Below are 21,561 nucleotides of genomic sequence, written 5' to 3' on the forward strand. Positions count from 1 at the left end.
TAAACTGTAGCAAGCAATAGCTACAGTTTAAAACATAAATGAAGTACTACAGTGTTCAGGTTTGAACTCAAATGCAATACTGTTTTTTAAAAGCTGGTATTACATTAAAGAGTAATTGCTGATTGCACCCCCAAAACTTGGTGTCCACCCTAGTTATGCTACTGCTTAGCTACATGAGTGGCTTGAGCCACCAAAGACAAAATGTGTTTTTAGAGTCTGACCCACCCATGTCAGTAACAGCCTTATTCAGATTGTCAAGGCTAGAGGAATAGAGGAAACATAGACCCTTTTTCCCCACCTGTCCCTGGCCTTACTGTCCTTGTCTGAGAATAGGGCATTAGCATTTGGCTAAATTTTAGATGGTTGGTCTGAGGCTAAGAAAAAACTGAAGGATCAGCAACTAGATTCTTGAAAAGAAATTTTATTTCATCTGGAGCTTTATGGAATTTATCAAGCTTCTTGTGGGCTGAAGGCTGAGAGTCAGCAGTGGAGGACACAGATGAGAAAGGATCAAGAAAGGCCTCCAGGACTGGAGGTACAGTGCTCATGCTTTAGTTTAAAAAAAAAGTTAAACTGTAGCAAACTGCTTGCTACAGTTTATACCCTGCCTGCACAGAGTGCTACAGCACTCAAGTGAGAAAGAGAGAGATTTTTTTCTTTTAAACTGTAGCATGCAATTGCTACAGTTTAGAACAGAAATGGAGTACTACAGTGTTCAGGTTTGACCACAAGTGCAATACTGTTTTTTAAAAGCTGGTATTACATTAAAGAGTAATTGCTGATTCCGCCCCCAACACTTTGTGCCCAGGGCTGTTGCCCTGTCACACCATCTTAGCTATGCTACTGCCTAGCTACCTGAGTGGCTTGAGCCACCAAAGACAAAATGTATTTTTAGAGTCTGACCCTCCCATGTCAGTAACAGCCTTATTCAGATTGTAAAGGCTAAACAGAAAGTATTTGATCAACTGGGTCTGCTAATTAATGGTCCTTAAGGCCAATGTAGATGAAGCATAGATCTTTTTCCCCACCTTTTCTTGGCCTTACTGTCCTTGTCTGAGGGTAGGGCATTAGCATTTGGCCAAATTTTAGATGGTTGGTCTGAGGCTAAGAAAAAACTGAAGGTTCAGCAACTAGATTCTTGAAAAGAAATGTAATTTTATCTAGAGCTTTATGGACTCTATCAAGCTTCTTGTGGGCTAAAGGTTGGAAGTCAGCAGCAGCAGACATAGATGAGAAAGCATCAAGAAAGGGCTCCAGGACTGGAGGTACAGGGGAAGGGGCTGAAGTACCCACTTCCAAAAGGTAGTAGTGTCTTTTCTGAACTTCCTAGATTTTGTTTAGACTCCCATTCAAAATGTTTCATTATAATCACAATGGTATCTCCAAAGCATGCATCTTCCACAGGGGAATCTGGGGAGATGGAGTCCTCATCATCTGAGGGCACCTGAATGGGTGAATGAATGTGAGAACAGTATGCTAGGGAATGATCATCTGAATTTGAGGTCCCCCTCTTATTCCTCAGAGGAAGACTCCAAAGTAACCTTCTGTGGCGCAGGCACATGAGCCAAAAAGGAAGAAGACTTGATAACCATAATGGCATTGAATATGCACTGAAAAAAGTCCACCCACTCCTTCTGAGAAGTGGGTAGAAGAACCAAAAAGGAAGAAGGCTTGATAGCCATAATGGCACTGAACAATCCACTCCTTCTCCCTAGAAGACTGGGGGATGGGAAAATGCTCAGTCATCTGCCATTTCTTCTTAGGGGAGATATATACTTGGACTTACTGTGAAGGTTCCAATGCCTGATATACCTCAGTCAATGAGCCCAGAATATCTTCCCATAGTAAATCTGAAGGATACTTTCAAGGTCCTCTGAGATAATGATCTGCTGTTCTCTCATCTCCATTGCGGTAGCAGTCACTTTGGATGTGCAGTCCTCAGCAACCATACTGGCCTCCAGCAGAGTTCCAGAAGAGGGCATCTAAGGAAATGTTGGATGTACCATGGGTTCTGCAACCTCAGCGGGAAGTTTCTTTTTGTCTCCTTTGCCTACTCCACAGAAGGCTACTTTGGAACATCTGAATCAGATCGATCAGAAAAATCAATGGGCTTTGGCCTGTTGAGTTTTTTCTTTGGAGAGGATGGTACATCAAATAAGGAGGGATCTGTTATCTTAGACTGGGCCAAATGTTTTAGTCATTTGTCTTTAGGAAAGTATTCAGTGATAACAAACAGGAGCACAAAGTCTTAGGTATAAAGGACTGGCAGATGGAACAGGGTTTCTAGTCATGCTCTGTGACTAAACAGAAAAGGCACTATGAATGGAGGTCTTTGTAAGGTATCTGCCTACAGCACTCACACTTTCCACTCCTAGTTGGCATTTAACAAAATCATAGATAAATATGATAAACAAGAAAAGGAAGGTTCTCCAATGGGGCACTTATCTGAATCCATGAAGGTTTATTGTACAAATAACCACACAAAGATCAGACTGATGGGTGTGAGACCTGCATTTGGGCTGGTGGTGAGATAGTCTGAGGTTCTACACTCATACATCTGTTTTTGTATCCTTACTGTCATGGGCTGGGGTCATATGTCAATATGTAAGGCTAACCATGGCTGGATGTCAGTGATGAAAACTCATCAGTTTGGAATACTGCAACAGTGATTTCAGTGAGAACATCACTGCTTTACCCTGGTCATCAAATTCAGATTAAATAAATAAATAAATAAAACTGGCAATGTTTTATTTGGTAAAAGAGATTTCGTGAAATTCACTGGAAAATATCACTAATTTATACACAAGTAGTCCCTATTTCTTCACTTTATAAAAGTAGCATTTCTCTGCATCAGTATGCTCCTGAACACAAACAACTTCTGAGGGCTTTAGCTGCCAGATTGTCTTTAACGTATTTAGGTTGCTAATGCATTTTTCTTTAGTGTTCATACCTTGTGCACTCTCAGTTTTAGAAGTAAAACTAGTTCGGCACTATCTTAGGCACCTCCTCTTAAATTCTGACATGGTCAAGCAGCAGTTAGTTATTGGTAGGCCCTACTGCTAAAAATTATATCATGCTGCATTCCAAATTAAATGCTTTGCTTTTGCTGACAACACTAATACATCCTATTCAAGTAATTATGAAACTCAATTCTGTAAACTGTTTAAGAGATACTGGATTTTTTCATCTTCAGTGTCTGGTAAAAGAGAATGTCAATATGCATGACATCATGTACTTTGGTACCATAAAACTGCTGACATGCAGCTATCTTTGGCCATCTGTTTGAGATCCATCAGTAAACAGGTCACCTCCTCCACCCAGTCTTGTGATGACGGAATTCCTTTCAAGTTAGACGTGTACAAGAGTCCCCAGAAAATAAGCAGTCTTAAGTAGGAGCCATATAGGGAAAAGGACTGACTTCCTGTAATGCATAGACTTCTGAAAAGGCTTTTTGATGCCATTGTGTTAAGAACTGCTCTAGGGCTTGAGCTGTTAGCAGACAACCACCTAGCATGGAAAAATGTTTTAAGTTATTTTTATTCCCGCAATGCTTACTGTCCATCATCAAATTGCAGTCAATCGTCCCATTTGTTCCTTGTATGGCAAAAGCCTATTGTGGAGGCCCTCATTCAGGCAATCACCAGTGCATATTTTTTGGTTTCGCACACTGACACATGCTAATGACAGCAACCATCATTGGCCTGATAAGCCAAACTCGTATGCCTGCTTATTGTTTTATCACCTGTAAGCTTCCACTTTCAGTGGGTCAAGCAGCCATTAGATCAACAGACCATCACCCTAGGTGAGCCAGCACTTAACATACTCTTGTACACTCCTCTCCTTGGCTCTTTCAGTGCTCAAGCCGACAGCTGTACTTGGGTTATCTGCTATGTAGTCAGGGATTTATCCGTCTATGTCACAGTAGTTGTGGGAAAACTGTTACTGTGTTGGACTTTAAAATGCAGAAATTAGAGCAAAACATTTTGAAAATGGCCTTGGTGCAGGCACTAGCCTGAACGTAAAACACTGAGAACTGATTGCTATTTGCTGTGGTTCTGCTTCATAAAAGTGTGGAGATATACACTTACTACAGTCATTGTTACAGTCCAGAAGTCTGGCAATATGATAAGCAGAGCTGTGAAAAATAGTTATCGTAATATTAAAATACTGGAGGAGCAGTTACTGTAACAGAAAATTAAATATTTTTGTTTTCCTCACTTTACATATTCCTGGCCAGAGTTTTCATCTATTCTGTTCTTCTCTCTATGGTGGCCAGTGATGGTCTTATACCTGCAGCTGATGGAACCAATTCTGGTGTGTGAAGCACTTGTATAGAGCCAACATTCAGAAGTGGTTTCTGTTGTTCTTTGAGCCCTTTCTGGCTATCACAAAAGAATGACGGAAATACAGCATTACTGCCTTACTATAAATCTGTAACTGTTTAAACAGTAGCTTTGTAAAACTCCAATAAAAGAGTTATAATGAAACTATGCATAATTTCCTCAGTAGGATGGAGTGAGACTGTTTCTACTGTTACAGAGTGCTCTCCTCAAACATTTGCTCTAATGATAAGTATACTACACAATAACATTTTCCTAGGCAATCAAGAAATGCTTGCATACTCATAGGAAATTGGCAGTTAAAGAATGACCCATACCACAGCTATGCCAAAAACCTGCCAAAACCTGCTTCCAAGTCATTGGATTTTGTATGTTTTTAGAATAAAGCTGAAATGTTATCGTGGCAGATTGCTGGACATTATTCATTTCTGTTCCTAGTTGCAACCCTAGTTGTGTTTAGTCCATGTTCACTGCTTCCAACTTGTAGTGGTTTTAGAAAGTGTGCACATTAAACAATGTGGCAGTTTCTAAAATGTCTTGTGCACAAGCATCTCTCTCTGACATATGCTGAACATGTAGCTGCTGCCATAGTGGTTTATGCCTATACTGTGCCCTGTAGAGATGAACTATGCTTGTCATAAGAAAACACAATACAGTGAGCCAACTACTTTGTCATTCTATTGAATGGTAAACTGTCACCCCTTTCTGGCATGAGATAAAAGCTGGACAGTTTTTTTTTAATTCGTTGTTTCTCCTGGTGTTGCAATGTCTCACTTGTCTGAATACACATTTAACATGCAGGGATGGCTCCCTTCATTCTCTTACTTAGGATAAAAGACTGGCAGCTGTACAAACTGATTCAGACATGCTGCTGATGCACTCCTTGGCATAACATTTGTATTTGTATTCAACTGCACTCTTACATTTTGAAATACTAAGTCAAGTGGTTTATACAAGAGTGTATGACACTAAATTCCTTCTGTGTGTTGTCACCGGAACCAAAAAATTCCCATGAATCCAATTTCATAGCCATTTAATCTCCTGATTTTAATCGAGATAAAGTTCAAATCCTAATTCACAGAAATACTCCTCTTGGTAGCCTTGGGTGAAGAACTTTTTATTTTTCAGAAGGCTATAACTGGGGAATACTCCTTTTTTCACAAGGCTTTAGTTGAAGAAATGGTTGGTACCTGAGGAAAGGTGGGACACAAGCAGAAATTGTAGAGACATTACACTCGACTGATAAATAAGCCAAGTGAGAATCAAACAAATTAAATAAATATTCCACAATTGTGTTTTTTGGACAATGCAAAGAGAACAGACCTTGTTAAGTAGTTCAAGTGACAAATTATTTCCACTTTTGTAGGATTTTCTTGTGCTAGATCTTCTACCAACCTTTAAGACATTCTGAGGCAGGGATGTGACATCTTGCCTTGTTGCTGTTTCAGTAATGACTTATGTAGAGGCAAGGCCCACAGTGGAATGGTATTCAGGCCCACAAGCAGAGAATACTGTGGCTTTCCTGGTCAAAGTCTAGTATTAACCGTATTTTGGCTTTGTCTTGTATTACAGAGTCATATCTTCTGAATTCATGTAAATGGATTGAAATGATGGTGTTATTTCAAGAAAAGAGAATGCCTCTGTTTTCCCAACTGTCTCATTAGGGATGAGGTAGCAAAGATTTTGACTTTATTATTGTTCAGTGTGGCAAAATGGTCCCACTGAAAATTGTCCCATAAAATTGTCTTCACTAAATAAATATCTTCTGCAGGGGAACATAAAGAGTGTGAGAATAAATTCCAGGTATCAGGCTCATGACTGGCACCATGTGAATGTGGGTCTGCTATTAAAATGACAGCACTACTAATGCCAAGTGCCACCATGCCAAAAAAAGAAAGACATAATCTACTGATAATGAGTGAATTTTGAAGATGGGACTTCTCCTTTACACTTCTTTTTTGCTCCTGGGGGTGGGGCTGCCCACCTCAAACTTATATATGCCAACTTTGGGATCACCATACCTCATAGAAAAGGGAATGTTTGGCAGTCTTTTCGTATATGTAAGTCCATTTTAAGGCAATTCAATCTGCCTGTTTCAGGACCCATTCTAGAGGTTCCCGACATTTTAAACAGTTACTGAATATAGCCTCTCAAAGGCAGATGCACTTATCAAATCATCTGCTGCACACCATGCAGCCTGCTAAGCGGTGACCTGAGTCTGGCATACAAGGCATCCTCTGATCCTTTACTGATGGATTTAGTGGATATCAGCAAGTCAAATGGCATCAGAAACACTCAGTCTAGGTATCAAAACCTCTTCTACAACTTCAACAAAATGGTTTGAAGGGAAAGGTAAATCTCGCAGAGGGTACTGCTGCTGTGGCACAGACTCCTCATCCACATAAAGCAAAGTTCATCCCTGTCCATTTTCAAGTGCAACTTAGATCTATGGATGGGAAACATAAAATCTAGCCCAGGACTGCTTTCTGTGCTACTAACGGAGAGAGTCAGCACCTAAATGCTTTATCCCATGCATGGGTCCCTCAGATTATCTATAGTATGGTCCCAGTTGTTTTCATTAGGGATAATATATAATTATCAACCATGAGATGCATAAGGCAAATTTATAACAAATTGGGAGAGGTTATTTTGAGCACAAAAAGGGAAACTGGCTAAGCATAAAATGGGCTGCAAAGGCAGCTTGCCTAGTACTTACCAATGAACCTATGAACCTATGCACTTTTCTCTCCAGTAAGGGCCAGTACTTGTGTGAGTCAGACAACCTCTAGGGATGGGTGAGTTGCTGTAAGCCACTTAATCCTTTTCTCCCTTCCTAGCCTCTCAAGTGCCTAAGTCACTAATTAATCTTGGATAATCTGGGCTGAGGGAAGTGCTTCATCACTAAATACCAAGGAGCGTGGAAAGGGCATCTATTCCAACATTTATGTGTATAAAAAATAATCAAACAGATGCTTTTAGTGGGCAAAGACTTGGGGATGACAGATAACAGAGATCAGAAATAAGCTGATGATCATGACTGGACAAATTCCTACTGTGAAAACCAAGTGGGGACACAGTTTAGAATGCAGACAAGGAGGGATCCAGTGGAGTGAAGCATTTATTTCGTGGTGTGCTTCAGATAACATTTTCAATATATCTACAGTGTATGTACACAGCTATATGGAGGTCATACCTATAGAATCGCTTTTTACAAATACAAGGCTGCCAACATGCAATTACTTTATATATGCAAAACTACAGTTAGTGGTAAAGTCAGATGAACCAGAAAAGCATAACCTCTATGGACAGGACCAGGCCACTGCAGGAATATGCAAGGGTTTCCACCCAAGGCAGTGGCACAAGGGAAGAATGGGCTATCTGCTATTTTCTAGCATATCATATTTTTAGTCTAGGTAGCTTCACTGTGTTGAAGATGTTTCTCATACACAGAACAAACTTACAATATTGACTATATTTATACATATATTCACAGTCAAGTAAGACTAACCTAGTGAAAAAAGAGCTACCACACTCACTCACTCACTCACTCACTCACTCACTCACTCACTCACTCACTCACTCACTCACTCTGTATTAACATGGTAATTCTAATTCATGGTCACAGGGTTGCCACTTCTTATCCTGGCACTCAGTATGTGCAACATAGAAGAACTAATCTTGAACTTGGTACCAGCCTCTGTCAGGAAATACAACACAGTCTCAAGCAGATATATGTCTTAACAGTATTACGTAAAATACAGTTCTTGCATATCTCATGCAAGCAGGTAGAAGCAGTAAATCTGCTAGTTCTGGCGTCTGTTTATTAGAAACTTTGCAGTTGTTTATAATTGCAGGACAGTCAACTTTCATCTTTTTTGTGCATATTCAAAGGAAGCAATTCAGATTTAACTTACATTCTGCTGCTTGGTACGATTTTCCGTCCATCCCGAAACCAGGTCACTTGAGGCTGTGGGAAGCTGGCTATTTTGGGGGCTCTGATTACAGCTGCTTCTCCATGAGAAACATTCAGATGGTGCTGCTCAGTGTTTTCAAAATTTCCCATATCTAAACAAAAATGAGACATTGAGAAGACCTTTGTATCTATCACACAATTATGATACAGCAGTAATATGTCTGGATATAAATATGTTACAGCCTTTTAAAGCAGCCTTTTAGCAAACTAAGACTATCCAAGATCCTAAAACTTAAATTCAGTTTATTTGGAAACCTAATTACTTTACACAATTTAAAAATGAAGGGCAATACAATTATTAAATGATAAAAATGGATCCTACTTCATACAGTAAATACATATGATAATTCCAGATTTATATGACAGATCTAAGAATGTATCAACTCGCTGAATGGAATTAGTTCAAATGTTGAAATAATAACATAGTTATACAGAAAAACACTTACAATAAACTGTGACTTACACATTTTCAATGCTGTGCAACCATGGAGTCAGTTGTATTTGCCTGACTGTCTATAATTTAGTGGGGTGTGGGAAGTTTTCCACACATGGGGGTAGAGGGGTTTGTTCCCCCTGCAAAATAAAATGTTGGTTTTGGTTCACTGGAATTGGCTTTCAGCAAAACTTCTCAGAGAAACTGCATTCATACAGTGATCATAAATTCAGAGAGTACTTGGAACAGATGTTTTCAGAAACCTTCTAACTAAGCAACAGGGGCACTATTATAGCTGACAAAGGGTGTGTTTCACAGGACAAAATCCTAACAGAAAAAAATTAATGCATAGTAGATGTTTCCAGACATATCCTGGGAACCACTAATAGTATGTTGGACAAGTATGGTATATGATTTTTTGATAGGACAGCAACGGATCTCTTTCTCTCTCTCTTTTTTTTTTTTTTAATAACTTTATTTATTTTTATTTTACATTTGTTAACTGGGAGAGTCCAACTAGATATATGTCCATTTTCAGTGGAGGCCCAGGGAGAAAAGCTCCAGAGCAGTAAAATCATTAACAAGAGAAAGACATGTTAATCAAAAGGTTCATTAAACAATATATAGAGTACACAATCTCTATACTTCTTATAGAAATATAGTAAATATAAGATAGTGAGTTAACCAAAGAGTGTATTTGCCATCATTCACAAGCTACATTAATATATACATGTTATAGAGGTGTTTAACAGCAAGTATAGCAGGAAGATAGAGTAGATAATTTCCATAACTCATTTCTACACATGAGAGACATGCTATGTCCTTTAGGTTTCTTTACAGTATTCAGTGATACTATTACCCCATTCAGAATTACAAAAGCAGTAGATAAACTGTTACTCTAGTTGCTGGAAACAGAGATATATGAGTTACTATCCAACTTACTACTGAATACAAATTCCCAGCCATCATCACAGGGAGGCCAGAATGATTGTACTACTGACAAACTGAGTTTTTCGTAACTTATAAAACCCTCTCCCACATGCTGATATCAACATCAGGCTGAGCGAGCAATGGCGTGTAGATTTCTTGATGGCATACTGCCCATGGCCCTATAGGGTTGCCACACTGTCTTTGTTTTCCTGTCCCTCAGCCCAGAGTCATTTCTCAGAGCAGTGTCCTCCACCAGAACTCCACTAGAGAGGTTCCAGGTGTGACCCTTCACTCCAGGATAGGCACATTCATCCTCCCTGACAGCAATGTCAGGCACCTGAGTGGCTAGTCAACCTCTTGTCACCTGAGTTCTATTCTCTATGCCATTGGGAAGCACAGAAATCATTCCTTAAGACTGGCAAGACAAAGTCAAGTAAAGCTGAAGAGGTCACAATGACAGCCTTAAATATCAGCCCTCCAGTGAAAGGCAGCCTGTACAGACTGTAGGAAAAAAGTAATAGGACCATTATGGAAATATCTGATAAAACATCAGGAAACCTGGGAGCAGAATGAACCAAACTCATCCTAGTAAATGAACTTCTTCAGAATGAAACAAATTACAAAGGTAAAATGGAGGTAAAACTGAGTCAAAAATATAAATGCTTAAATTCTGGCACGGTTTATGTGGCACAATGCCAAGACTGAACCAGTTTTTATATTCAGAAAACTGGGAAATCTTAAAGAAGAGGATATACCAACACATTTACGATATAAAAAAGGACAAGTGCAATGCATTATATAAACGTGTTAAAATCATGAGTTACCACAGTTTCAAATTTTATATCTAAACAACACATCACTGGACACTGGCTTTTACCAGAAAGGCTCATCCAGACTCTGCTACACTTTGCTGTGAAGGAAGTTGGTGTTTTGTGTTTTTTTTTTGTATTTCTGTATTGCCTATTTTTTTTTTTGAATATGTTTGTTTTCTTTACCTTGTGTTTTGCTTGCATTCTGTTTTAACAGCATATTAAAACTTCAAAAGAGACCACAGCTCTCTCTGTTCTGAGTCAGGCAGAATTATTTTTGCCTCCCTCCCACCCATTTAAGTTGTCTTGTTAAATACCACTGTCTTGTAATCACAAAACCATCACTTTTTCAATTATTTAAATTTATTGGCCATCCTACAGTATTTCATAGTACCAAAATACAAAAGTAACCACCCCTTTCAGTCCATCTTGCTGTTTTAAAAATAGTAACTCTCCACTAAACCTTAACTTTTAAACAGGTAAAACTCGTTACCTACTTTCATATATCTAACTTCTAGTGCACACTGCAGAGTGCATTATTTTCAATCTTACCTTTAAGCATCCCTGTTACTAGCACTTTCTCTTATACCTAAAAAGATCATCTCTACTTGACTCCAAGTAGACTTTTCTCTATCTGTTAAACCTAGCACTTGCTCCTACAGTACTTATTACCTTGATACAGCACTCTTATAGATAGCACCCCAAAAAGTTGCTAGTGTCCTCTCCTGCTCAGCTGGTGAACAATATTGAGGCAATGTTACAATTGCCTCAAAAACACAAATACATCCAAACTGGAGGCTGAGCTAACATAGGACTGGCAAGACCAGTCAGGAGGAGAAGGTTACCACACACACTATAGACCCAGTCTCACATAGTACCATCACAACCTCAAATCATATACATAAACACACAAAGACATACTTCTACCAAAACAGCAGAGGCCACCAAAGCAGACACCCAAACAACCACCACCTCAGAACACAACACCTGCAACACATAGACCTCACAGTCAGAGTGTCAAACAGTCACAGCCCTTAAGGCCAAACACAATGCCAGACACACTAGTCATTGGTGACTCCATAGTCAGACACACTGACGTCCTGCTCACCAGACTGAGTAAGGAGAAGGTCACAGTAAGCTGCCTGTCACAGGTCTCTCAACAGCAGGTACAAATATGACTCAGTCATTGTCCATGAAAAGGGACATTGAGGAGCTCTCTGATTATGTAGCCCAGGCAGGTATGACCCTGACCTTGAGCAGTATCCTACCTTCACCAAGAATGATGCCACAATACAGAGATAAGATGATCAGCTTTAACAATTGGCTTAAACTCTGGTGTCATTCAAAGGCAATGTCTGTCTGCCTGGGATGACATGCTGAGTGCCTTTTTAGGCAAGGCTCAAATTCTAAACCTACCACCCTAGAACACAAAAAGGAAAAGAGGCCCTTCTCAGTATGGGGAAACATCGATGTCAGCAGTGACAGAAAACCTGGTTCAGGCTCCTGAGAGCACCCCAGCACTAACAATACCAAGAAAGGAGGGGGTATCCATATTCATCAAGGACACCCACACCTCAAGACTGATGCATCGGAGACCATCCAGGTGCAATTAACCATAGGCAAGACTGCTCTGCAAATTATAGCATGTTACAGGCCACCCTCACAAACTCAGGAACCTCACATGGCCTTCCTGAAAACACTAGAGGGATAAATGTATCACCAAACACCATCATACTAGGTGACTTCAATTACCCTAATATAGACTGGGAACACTACTCAAGCCCAAACACCCTAGCCCAAAAGTTCCTGGAATTCATAAACTCAAATGCCATGGAACAACTAGTCACCATCCCCACAAGAGGAGAAAACATACTTGATCTCATCATCACGAACATGGGAGCACAATGTTCAACACGTCACTGGTGAGATCAGATCACAAACTAATCTCGCTGGAGGTCCTCATCCCACCCAAAAGACCACAGTAAAGAACTTCTGAAAGCCGACTTCACACTTCTAAAGACTAGTGTGGTCTCCTTTAAGGCCCCTGAGCGCTGAATCACTTACAAATGCCTTCTACCAGCACCTGCAGGACTGCATGGATAAGGCAATCCCAAGCAAAACAAAGACTCTTTGTACCAAAGGCAAGCGTCTAGTCTGGTGGACCCCAGCCATAAACAAACTCTACAACAAAAGGAGGAAGCTACTACAAGATAGAGCAAAATCCTTAAAAGGTAAGACACCCTTGATCACTATAAGTAAAAACTAAGAGCTCTCATAAAATCATCCAAAGCAAATTTTGAGAGAAAAATAGCTAAAGACTCAAAAGACAATCATAAGGCCTTCTTTAGCTATGTTAGAAACCTGGGAGGAAACTCCCAGATATGCTCAGAACTAGTTCAAAATGATGTGAAGATTACTGATCCTACAGACATTGCCAACATACTGGCTGACAGGTTCAGTGCAAACTTCTCCCGCCCTCCACACCAAAAGGAGAGATATCTATACCAAGTGATTGCAGCCCCTCAAACATCTCCAACGCCCAAGTGAGAACTGCTCTCTCCAAAGCAAAAAACACAGCATCCATGGGACCTGATGGTGGAATTAAACCCACAGCTAGGACAGCTGTTTAATCATAGTCTTACCTACTGCAACTGTGGTCCCACTTCACAAAGCTGACAAGCCTTATCTGCAAAGCCATGGAGAGGATCATAATGGACCTCATAAATAAAGACATAGGGAATTTGCAGACTTTGGATCCATCCCAGTTTGACTTTGTCAAAGGCAGATCATGCCTTCTAAACTTGGTTGACTTTTGAAACAGTCACCAAAGCCATTGATGAGGAAAGGCAGTCCATACAGCCTACCTCAATACCCCACTCGGGTATCATTGAAAAACTCATCAGCTTAAATGTTAACCCATACATCACAAGATGGGTTGCAAACTGGCTGATTGACAGAACCCACAGGGTCAGAGTTGCTGGCGCCATGTCAGACTCAAAGCCTGTCACAAGTGGTATACCACAGGGCTCAGTCCTGGGCCCACTCTTGTTTGGCATCTACTTTGACAAAGTTTGCAGATGACTGCAAACATAGTAGAAAACACATCTGACACAGATATCCTTCAGAAGGGTCTCACAGAAACGGATAACTGGTGCCAGAGCCATGGCCTAAAGTTAAATGCCAAAAATGCATAGTCAAAAACAAGGTTACCCTAGCTACCAAATAGGTGTCAATCCACTGAGCACAGAAGAAGTTATCAGGGACCTGGGGACCCAGGTTGATAGTAGTCTGTCATTCGACACCCATGTAGCTAAAGTAGTTAGGAAGACCTTCTACATTGCCCACCTTATCATGAAGGGATTCTCATCTAGATCAAGGGAGGTCATAGTCTCCTATACTCATCACTCATCAGACCAATGATGGAGTACAATGCCCCATTCGGAATGTATCTGACCCGACACTTGCAGCAGCTGGAGAGGCCACAAAAGTTCCTCACCAAAAGGATAAAGGGTCTCAAACATCTGTCCTATGCTGCCCGACTGAAAGAACTCCAGCTCTATTCAGCTCAGAGGTGACCTTTTGCCTAACATACAAGGCCATGTCAAACCCAGATTTGATGAATATGCTTCACCTCAAAAATCTAGATCCAGAGCCACAAGGGCTGGAGGGATAGATTCATCACCCAAAGACTCCCTATGCTGTGAATAAAAAAAAATAATATGTGAGGCAGAGCACCTCGCTGGCCTTGTTCAAGAGAAATCTTGACCAATGGATGGATATACCCCAGGGATTACCTCAGTGTCACTGCTCGACAGAGGCACAGCAAAATAATGGGTATAGTTCCCCATACTAAAGGGTAGGCTTGTAAATGCCCTCGGGCAGATAGCCTAGTATGAACCTATGAACCTATGAACCTATGAGGGGTGGTCCCCTTAGTGATTTGTTGGAGCAAAAGGAAATTAGATGGCAGCTCAGGATTAATTTTACCAATGACTGGGGTTTAAATGATACTGTCAATTAGTAGTATTCTTCATTTAAAAACATATTTTGCTCTGTAACACATTAAGGTATTATTTGGGTTGCAATTTCCTATTAGCCCATCAGTATTATAAGTTGCAACAAGTAACTGTGGTACAGTGCAACATTTCCTGTTAACAATTTAGGCATAATATAGCCCTTGAAGCTTTATTTACTAATGAAATTATGCACTTTTAGAAAAATATCTTTGTTATTTACAATTTTTTTTTATTTTCTTATATACTATATAAAAAATAGTTTTTACTGATAGTTTTCACTACAACATTTATTAATAATTAGATGCAAAGGCTTTTGGTATTCCGCCAGTTTTTTATATAGGTCTTTTTAAAAGAGGTTTTAATTGCTATTTTTAGGTTAATTATGGCTGTATTATTTAAATAATAATAACAGGAGAATTTTTTTCATGGGGGTCTTCTTTTAATAAAAGTTTACTTGTTTGTGATTTGTTCCATTCTGAGGAATTCCTTTTATCAGGATAAAAGATCTTAATTATTGTAAGATAATAAAGTGAGTTCACATCATTCTGCTCATGTTTCCTGAGGTTTCATCAGTTTTTATTTGCTGCTCTTCGTTGGTTCTCATTATGGAAACATCCTAATAAAAGCTTGGCTACAGGGCTCTGCACATGCTGAAATTACTCCAGGTCAGTGTCGGGAACCTCAAGGTTGGGGTGTTACAGTAGTTGTGATGGACACAGACCACAGCATAATGAACAGTATAAAGGTCATCAGAAATAATAAGACATCTGGTCTAGGTGATGATCCTAATGCCAAAATACCAGTATTTCATGACATTCATCATCTGGCCCATAAGTGACGATGTCTTCTAGGCTCACACAAAGGACTTATTTTCTTGACTCAAATTCTACCACATATAAATAAGGAAGAACAGCCTGGAAAGATTGAGCTATGTGAACATAATTAACCTTGACAGCACATGATCTAGTAATAGGATAATTGTTTAAGGAGTTAAAAAGGTCAAAATTGCCTTTTTTCAGCAGTTGGGCATTTTAAGGATACAGGGTGACAGTCCTAAGCCACAGTTATTAGAGAAAGCACTGCTACAAAACAGAGTGCTTCATGTGCACTACTCTGTTATTTTCTGTAGCCCAGGTAGAAACACGCAAGGAGAGTGCACCTTGAGATGATGTTAGGTAAGGCCAGAGGAGCAATGACAGTCAAAGCAACTGTGTAAAGAAACCAAAAAGTAAAAATAACTGGTTTGACTGCATCAGATACAACAACAGACCTCTAACTACAAAGCTAATGAAGCACACTAACATTTCTAGGTTATCATCTGAAATATAATTGAATACACACAATTAATCCCAAACCTCTGTACGTGGTACAAATATATATATATATATATATATATATATATATATATATATATATATATATATATATATACACACACACACACACACACACACACACACACACACACGCACACACACACACTGCCAGACTTGCAACATGTGTAGGGCACCATGATGGAGGAAGGGAGGGAGGAAATCTGTCCTACAGCAATGATTTTACTATCAAACTATTTATTGTTATGGGAAGTACGCCCTCATGACTGTTCCTTGCTCATCATCAGGATTTTTGCTACTAGAATGTATATAACTTGGAGCACATAAAGCAATGTATTCTCAGCTTCTAGGTATGGGTAGGTGGAAGGTTCATAGTATGTCCTGAAGGACGGACAAACCAAACTTTGTCCTTCTAGATGAGGCATTCAGTTTTTAAATCCTGGAGAACAGATGTGCAAGTAATTGCTTTTTGAAATAAGCTGCACTGGTAACTGCAATTCTTCTTCAGTGACCTTTAACCTACTTGTTCAGAGTCTTGGGCACTTATCCAACAAAAATAATTAGATAGATCAGTTTAGTGACTGTCAACCCAATTTTTTCCAATAATAAAAGACAAAATTGTCAAATTAGACTGTCTTATTGGTCTAATTGTTTCATTGTGACATCAGAGTTTTTTGTGCATGTCCATAGTGTGTACAATCACCACCACCACCTTCACTCCTCTGCTTAGGAGAAAAGATTGAGATTTGCATAGATTGGTTCAAAGAAATTTCAGAGACAACCTTAGGCATAATAAGGAGTTTCAGGGATGCCATCTTCTTTTGGAAGACAGTAGAGAATTCTAGAAATCATTCTGTTCGAGGTAACTGCTAACAAGAAAATTGTTTCTCCTGCAGTTCAAAATCCTTCTGGTTAATGTAATTGCTACTTAGAGTAGTGCTTCTAAGAAAAATGTTTCTGACCTGCTGAACTAATGGGTTGAAACAGAGGTTAGTTTACTTTCTCGGTTACAAAGTTCAAGTCCTAGGTATGAGAGAAAAAAGATGTCTCAGTGGCATACATAAAGAGTCATCTTCAAGTACTGTTCAACAGGGACATGATAAACAACTACTGGATATTGAGTTATTCAAGCAGATGCACAGGCAAAGTCAGCATTATTGTACGAAATTAATGTTTATAAGGAGATAAGCTACACAAACATTTTGTAAAGTGTAAGCTAGTGATATATCTGAAGGCCTTATCTTGATGTTTGCTATATACCTTAATATTACACCAAAATAAAATTTAGTCAGTTTAGATAAATATAATATATCCAAGTACTAAAACTTTCACCTTCTTTCTGAAGACAGCTAATTTCTGGAGAGAAATGTATGTTTCTTTGGTAGCATTGCTAGGTATCCCATTCCCTAAGTTCAAGAAATCTGAGGTTTGGATGCAGAAGTTTGCTTTAATGGGCTAAAACCTTATTGACTGAGCATACATCTGAGTTAGAAAGATGAAGGATCCATGTGAATGAGATTTACTTTACTTTTCTCTCTCTTTATCATTAACAAAAGAAGGAAAGATGAGAGGGACCGCACAGGCTTAGACGTCTCATCCTTTGCCAATTCAACAAACCTTTTGCTAGGCTAGCATAATTTCTTCTGTGACATGCCTTGTCAAATAAGATGTTTTCTGGAGGGTAGCCAGAAGAGAGAGAAATTCCTATTCATCAGAGTCAGTATCTAATCCAAGGGGGTGTAATTTGGACTGGATCACACAAAGACAATACATCCTGCTCTGAGACTAATGAGATACAGTGGATAAGAAGATGATTTTGTACATGCTCGCACATGTGTGTGTCTGTGCATGCATATGTTAGATATATCTCATGAAAAAAGTCATTTGAAGAGCCTATTGAAACTGAAGTTGCCTTTGTTGCTTTTTGCAAAAAAGAGCAAGTACTTTAGCACAGACTTAAAATAACCATTATGAGTGACGGGAATAAGATCAGATATCTGACTGACCAAAATCTGATCCATGGATGTCTAGCATGTGGGAGTTCTGGGTACTGGGTGTGTCTTCCAGCTGTCAGAAAGATTAAAGAAAAAAACATGTGCCCTTCAGGCTATAGCATTGTTAAGGTGGGATGAATGGGGGTAGTTGCCCCAGAGGCAAAGTGTTAGGGGGCATGATCTAGAACTGCAGAAGTACACTTCCTTCAGTATCTATTTTTTTTTTTACTGACCTGGCTTTTTATCAGCCTTTTTGTTTTGTTTTATTCTTTGCTTGAAGACCTGAGGGGGCATGGGTCTGCTGTAGAAAAACATTTAGTACAAAAGTATCAATTGGCTTATTGCAGAGCTCCTAACTTGAAGAGCTGAGGTGTGGGGCACTACATCAGGAGTGGGCACCTGGTGCTAGGTGAGCCAGCTACAGATTTGTTACCAGGCATCCAGTCACTGGGCATCTCAAATGTAATAGCTGAGAAACCATTCACTGAAGGAATATCAGAAAGAAGCAATAGGAGTTTCCAGACATTAGTACTGAAGCAATAGTTCAGACTCTACTCCATGTGCCTGTGGTCTGATTTCCAGGGTTGGAGATGTACTTCTCTGAATACGGAATGATGTAGGATCAGTGCCACTTAAACAATCATTCTAGAAATTCCAAAGCAGCCTGTCCTGGCACCATTTTCTTTCTCTTGACTTTCCAATACAGTAGTGCAGTGCTGCAGAGAAGAGGGGAAGGAAATCAGACATCAGCCCATGATATACGGTGCAGGGAAAAGCACCATCAGATGACAAAAACACTCCCCTGCACACAGTATAATAGTTCTGGACTCCTTGACCACAATACTTCCCTCATGAAACATGATGAGTTTCTGTACTTTCCTTTTCAATTACTTAATATTCATAAGTAATTAGTCTTAAAATGACTTTTTCATTTACCGAAAAAAAAATGACAGAAACAGAGCGAGAGGATGCTAGTGTGAGATATTCACAATAACAATGAATTATTGATTTTCTTTTAGCATTTTTGGGAGATGGTCATCTCTAAGACTAACCCTTAGTTGTCTGTTCCACTAGCTTAGTGGCTAGGTTACAGATACTCTTGATTCCTGCCAAAGTCTGGGAAGTTAGCAAGCAGCGGGATTTGAAATGTGTAAAAGAAGGAAGCAAAGAATCCATATTAGGATTTGCAATATATCTGTACTAAACAGTTACTTTCCTATCTTATACAATGGTGTAGATGGACAGATATTTTAAAGATGACATGGTTGATGGAGGTTATCTATATAAGTTCTCCATCTGTAATTTTCTTTTTTTTTTAATCTGGACATGGTAACCTTTACTGGTAGCATCTGTAGTAAATGTCATTACTTAATTAAGTGGTACAAGGCCTTAAGGGTATGCAGAGCCTATTCTACCATCTTCACTCAATTAGACTTTGTCATGACTGGCAGAAGTTTGGATACCAACGTACATTTCCACCTATATCATTCCTGTGGAGGAGAAATAGTTAAAAGTAAGTTTATGAAGTATTTCACAGGAGCTAAATGTGTGTGTGTGTGGGAGGGGGGGAGGTGTCATATTCCCCTTACTTTTGAGATGCAACCTGAGAAAAGCTGCTCATATGGAAACATATATGAAGAAAAAACGTTGCAGAACATTGCTGAAAGTCCAAAGGTTTTAATAAAATCCAATGTCAAGTAGAAAAAACTGTACAAAGACAAATTTCAGTAAGCAATAAAAACAATTACAGATGAGCGCTTTCAGGTGTAACCCTTCTTCAGATAACCATCAGACAAAATGGTAACAATTTAAAACAAGGCATGGCCAATCAAAATCAATAAAACACCCGTCTATTTTTCAGGGCGGGTTTCATGGGAATCATCTCATTAAGACCTGGAGGTCTATGGGCCAATAGTTCAACAATCCACTTGGCCTCATTGAGCTCTGTTATATTCTTAATATCACCCCCTTTACTGTTCAACCTGATATTGACAATGGCTTTAAATCTAAATCTATGATGTGCATAGTTCATGGACTGACATTGATTTTCTAGATGTGCATTTAGTTCAAAGGAATGAAGGTTTTTCCACACACCTGTTTAGGAAGGATTGTTGGAGGAATACCCTACTAAGTTACGATAGTATGCACCCCAGGCATACTTTTCCTAATATTATAAAAGGACAGGTTAGTAGGGTTTCTAGAATCTGTACAGATGAAACATTGTTCAATGATGAGGCTGATAACTTGATTGGTTTGTTTAGTAAAAGAGGCTACAATAAATCTATGACCAAAAGAGTTATCCAAAACAGCAAGACACATAGACATGATAGGTCGACCCCATGGCTGCTCTCTGATATGCAAGACAGTTCATCTAAGTCGAACAGGGGCATACAAAAAAGGAAACCTCAAATTATGTTCACTTACAGTAATAACATAAGAGGGGTCTGTGATGTGGTTCGTAAGAATTGGAATATTCTAACCACTGATGACAGAATTCATTCCATAGTATGTAGGGAAATATCCCTGTTTTGGCTTTAGAAGAAATAAAAATCTTAAAGATATTCTGTCTCATGAAAAGTTATCTGATATCAAACATTTCAAGGCCAATCCAGGCACTGTTCCATGTGGTTCGTGTAAAGCTTGTGCTTATATTAATAGAAACATCAGTTTTGTTCATCCAGTTACTGGGAGGAAAGCCAGGGCTACATGTAGGACTACAGATTTAGTATATATGGCAGAATGTGATCAGTGTGAAAGTTTTTATGTTGGAAAAACGAATTGCATGTTTAAGGTTAGGATTTTACAACATCTATCAGCTATTAGGAATGCTGATGCACATAATGCCCTCTATAGGCATTATATGTATAGAGAAACATGCACATCATAGATTTAGATTTAAAGCCATTGTTTCTTCATATTTGTTCCTTGGCGTTTAGCAGAACTTAGGTGAGGTGTTTTGTTTCACATTTTTGACATATGGAAACATAGGAAGATAGATAAAGTTCTTCTGCAACTGAAGTGCAAGTAGACCAGGGACAAGTTTCACGCTGAAATGGAAAATAATTGTAGGATGAAATCCAGGAGGGTATAAAAGTGCTATTGTTAGTTAACACACTACTGTCAATTCAAAATAAGGAAAATGTAAATAAAGGTTAGAAAGTTCTTCTAACTGAGCTAGTTCAGTTGGATACCAGTACTACACTACAGTGAACACTTAATGATTCCTACTTGATGCACAGCATTAACTTAGCAAAAATGTTGCTAAACAAGTTTCAATGTAGGGGACACAAAAATCACCTAAATATAGCATGTGAAATTGTTATTTATAACAAAATGTTTAGATTGTGAATATACACCATACATTATTTGTCTGTATAATAACAACCATTTACACACACACACACATAGACTATATATCTATATATACATATGTATATATTATATGTGTGTGTGTGTGTGTGTGTATGTGTGTGTATACACACACACACACACATATATATATATATATATATATATATATATATATATATATACATATATATAAATACACAGCGCCTTCTGTGTGGAGTCTGCATGTCCTCCCCGCAGTCGACTGACGTTCGAAAGACATGCGTAGGGTGTGCCTTCATTGAAGGTTGGGTGTTGAGCTGGCACCGTAAAAATCTACTGGCAATCATTAGTGGACCGGAGTGCCGCTGTGGCGACCCCTAATCAGGAAAAGCCGAAAGAAGA

General features: G+C 39.1%; 1 protein-coding gene across 1 annotated transcript in view; it reads right to left on the reverse strand.

The window, feature by feature from the left end:
- The window catches only part of SDK2 (sidekick cell adhesion molecule 2), a 1,526,639-nt gene that overhangs the window by 1,126,701 nt on the left and 378,377 nt on the right, over positions 1-21,561 (reverse strand). The window contains exon 3 of the mRNA XM_044085131.1: positions 8,255-8,405. Within this exon, the coding sequence (XP_043941066.1) occupies positions 8,255-8,405 (151 nt within the window). The remainder of the gene's footprint in view (positions 1-8,254; positions 8,406-21,561) is intronic.

Source organism: Protopterus annectens, chromosome 10.part0 (genome assembly GCF_019279795.1).
Source record: "Protopterus annectens isolate FY-2018-M chromosome 10.part0, PAN1.0, whole genome shotgun sequence".
NCBI lineage: Eukaryota > Metazoa > Chordata > Ceratodontiformes > Protopteridae > Protopterus > Protopterus annectens.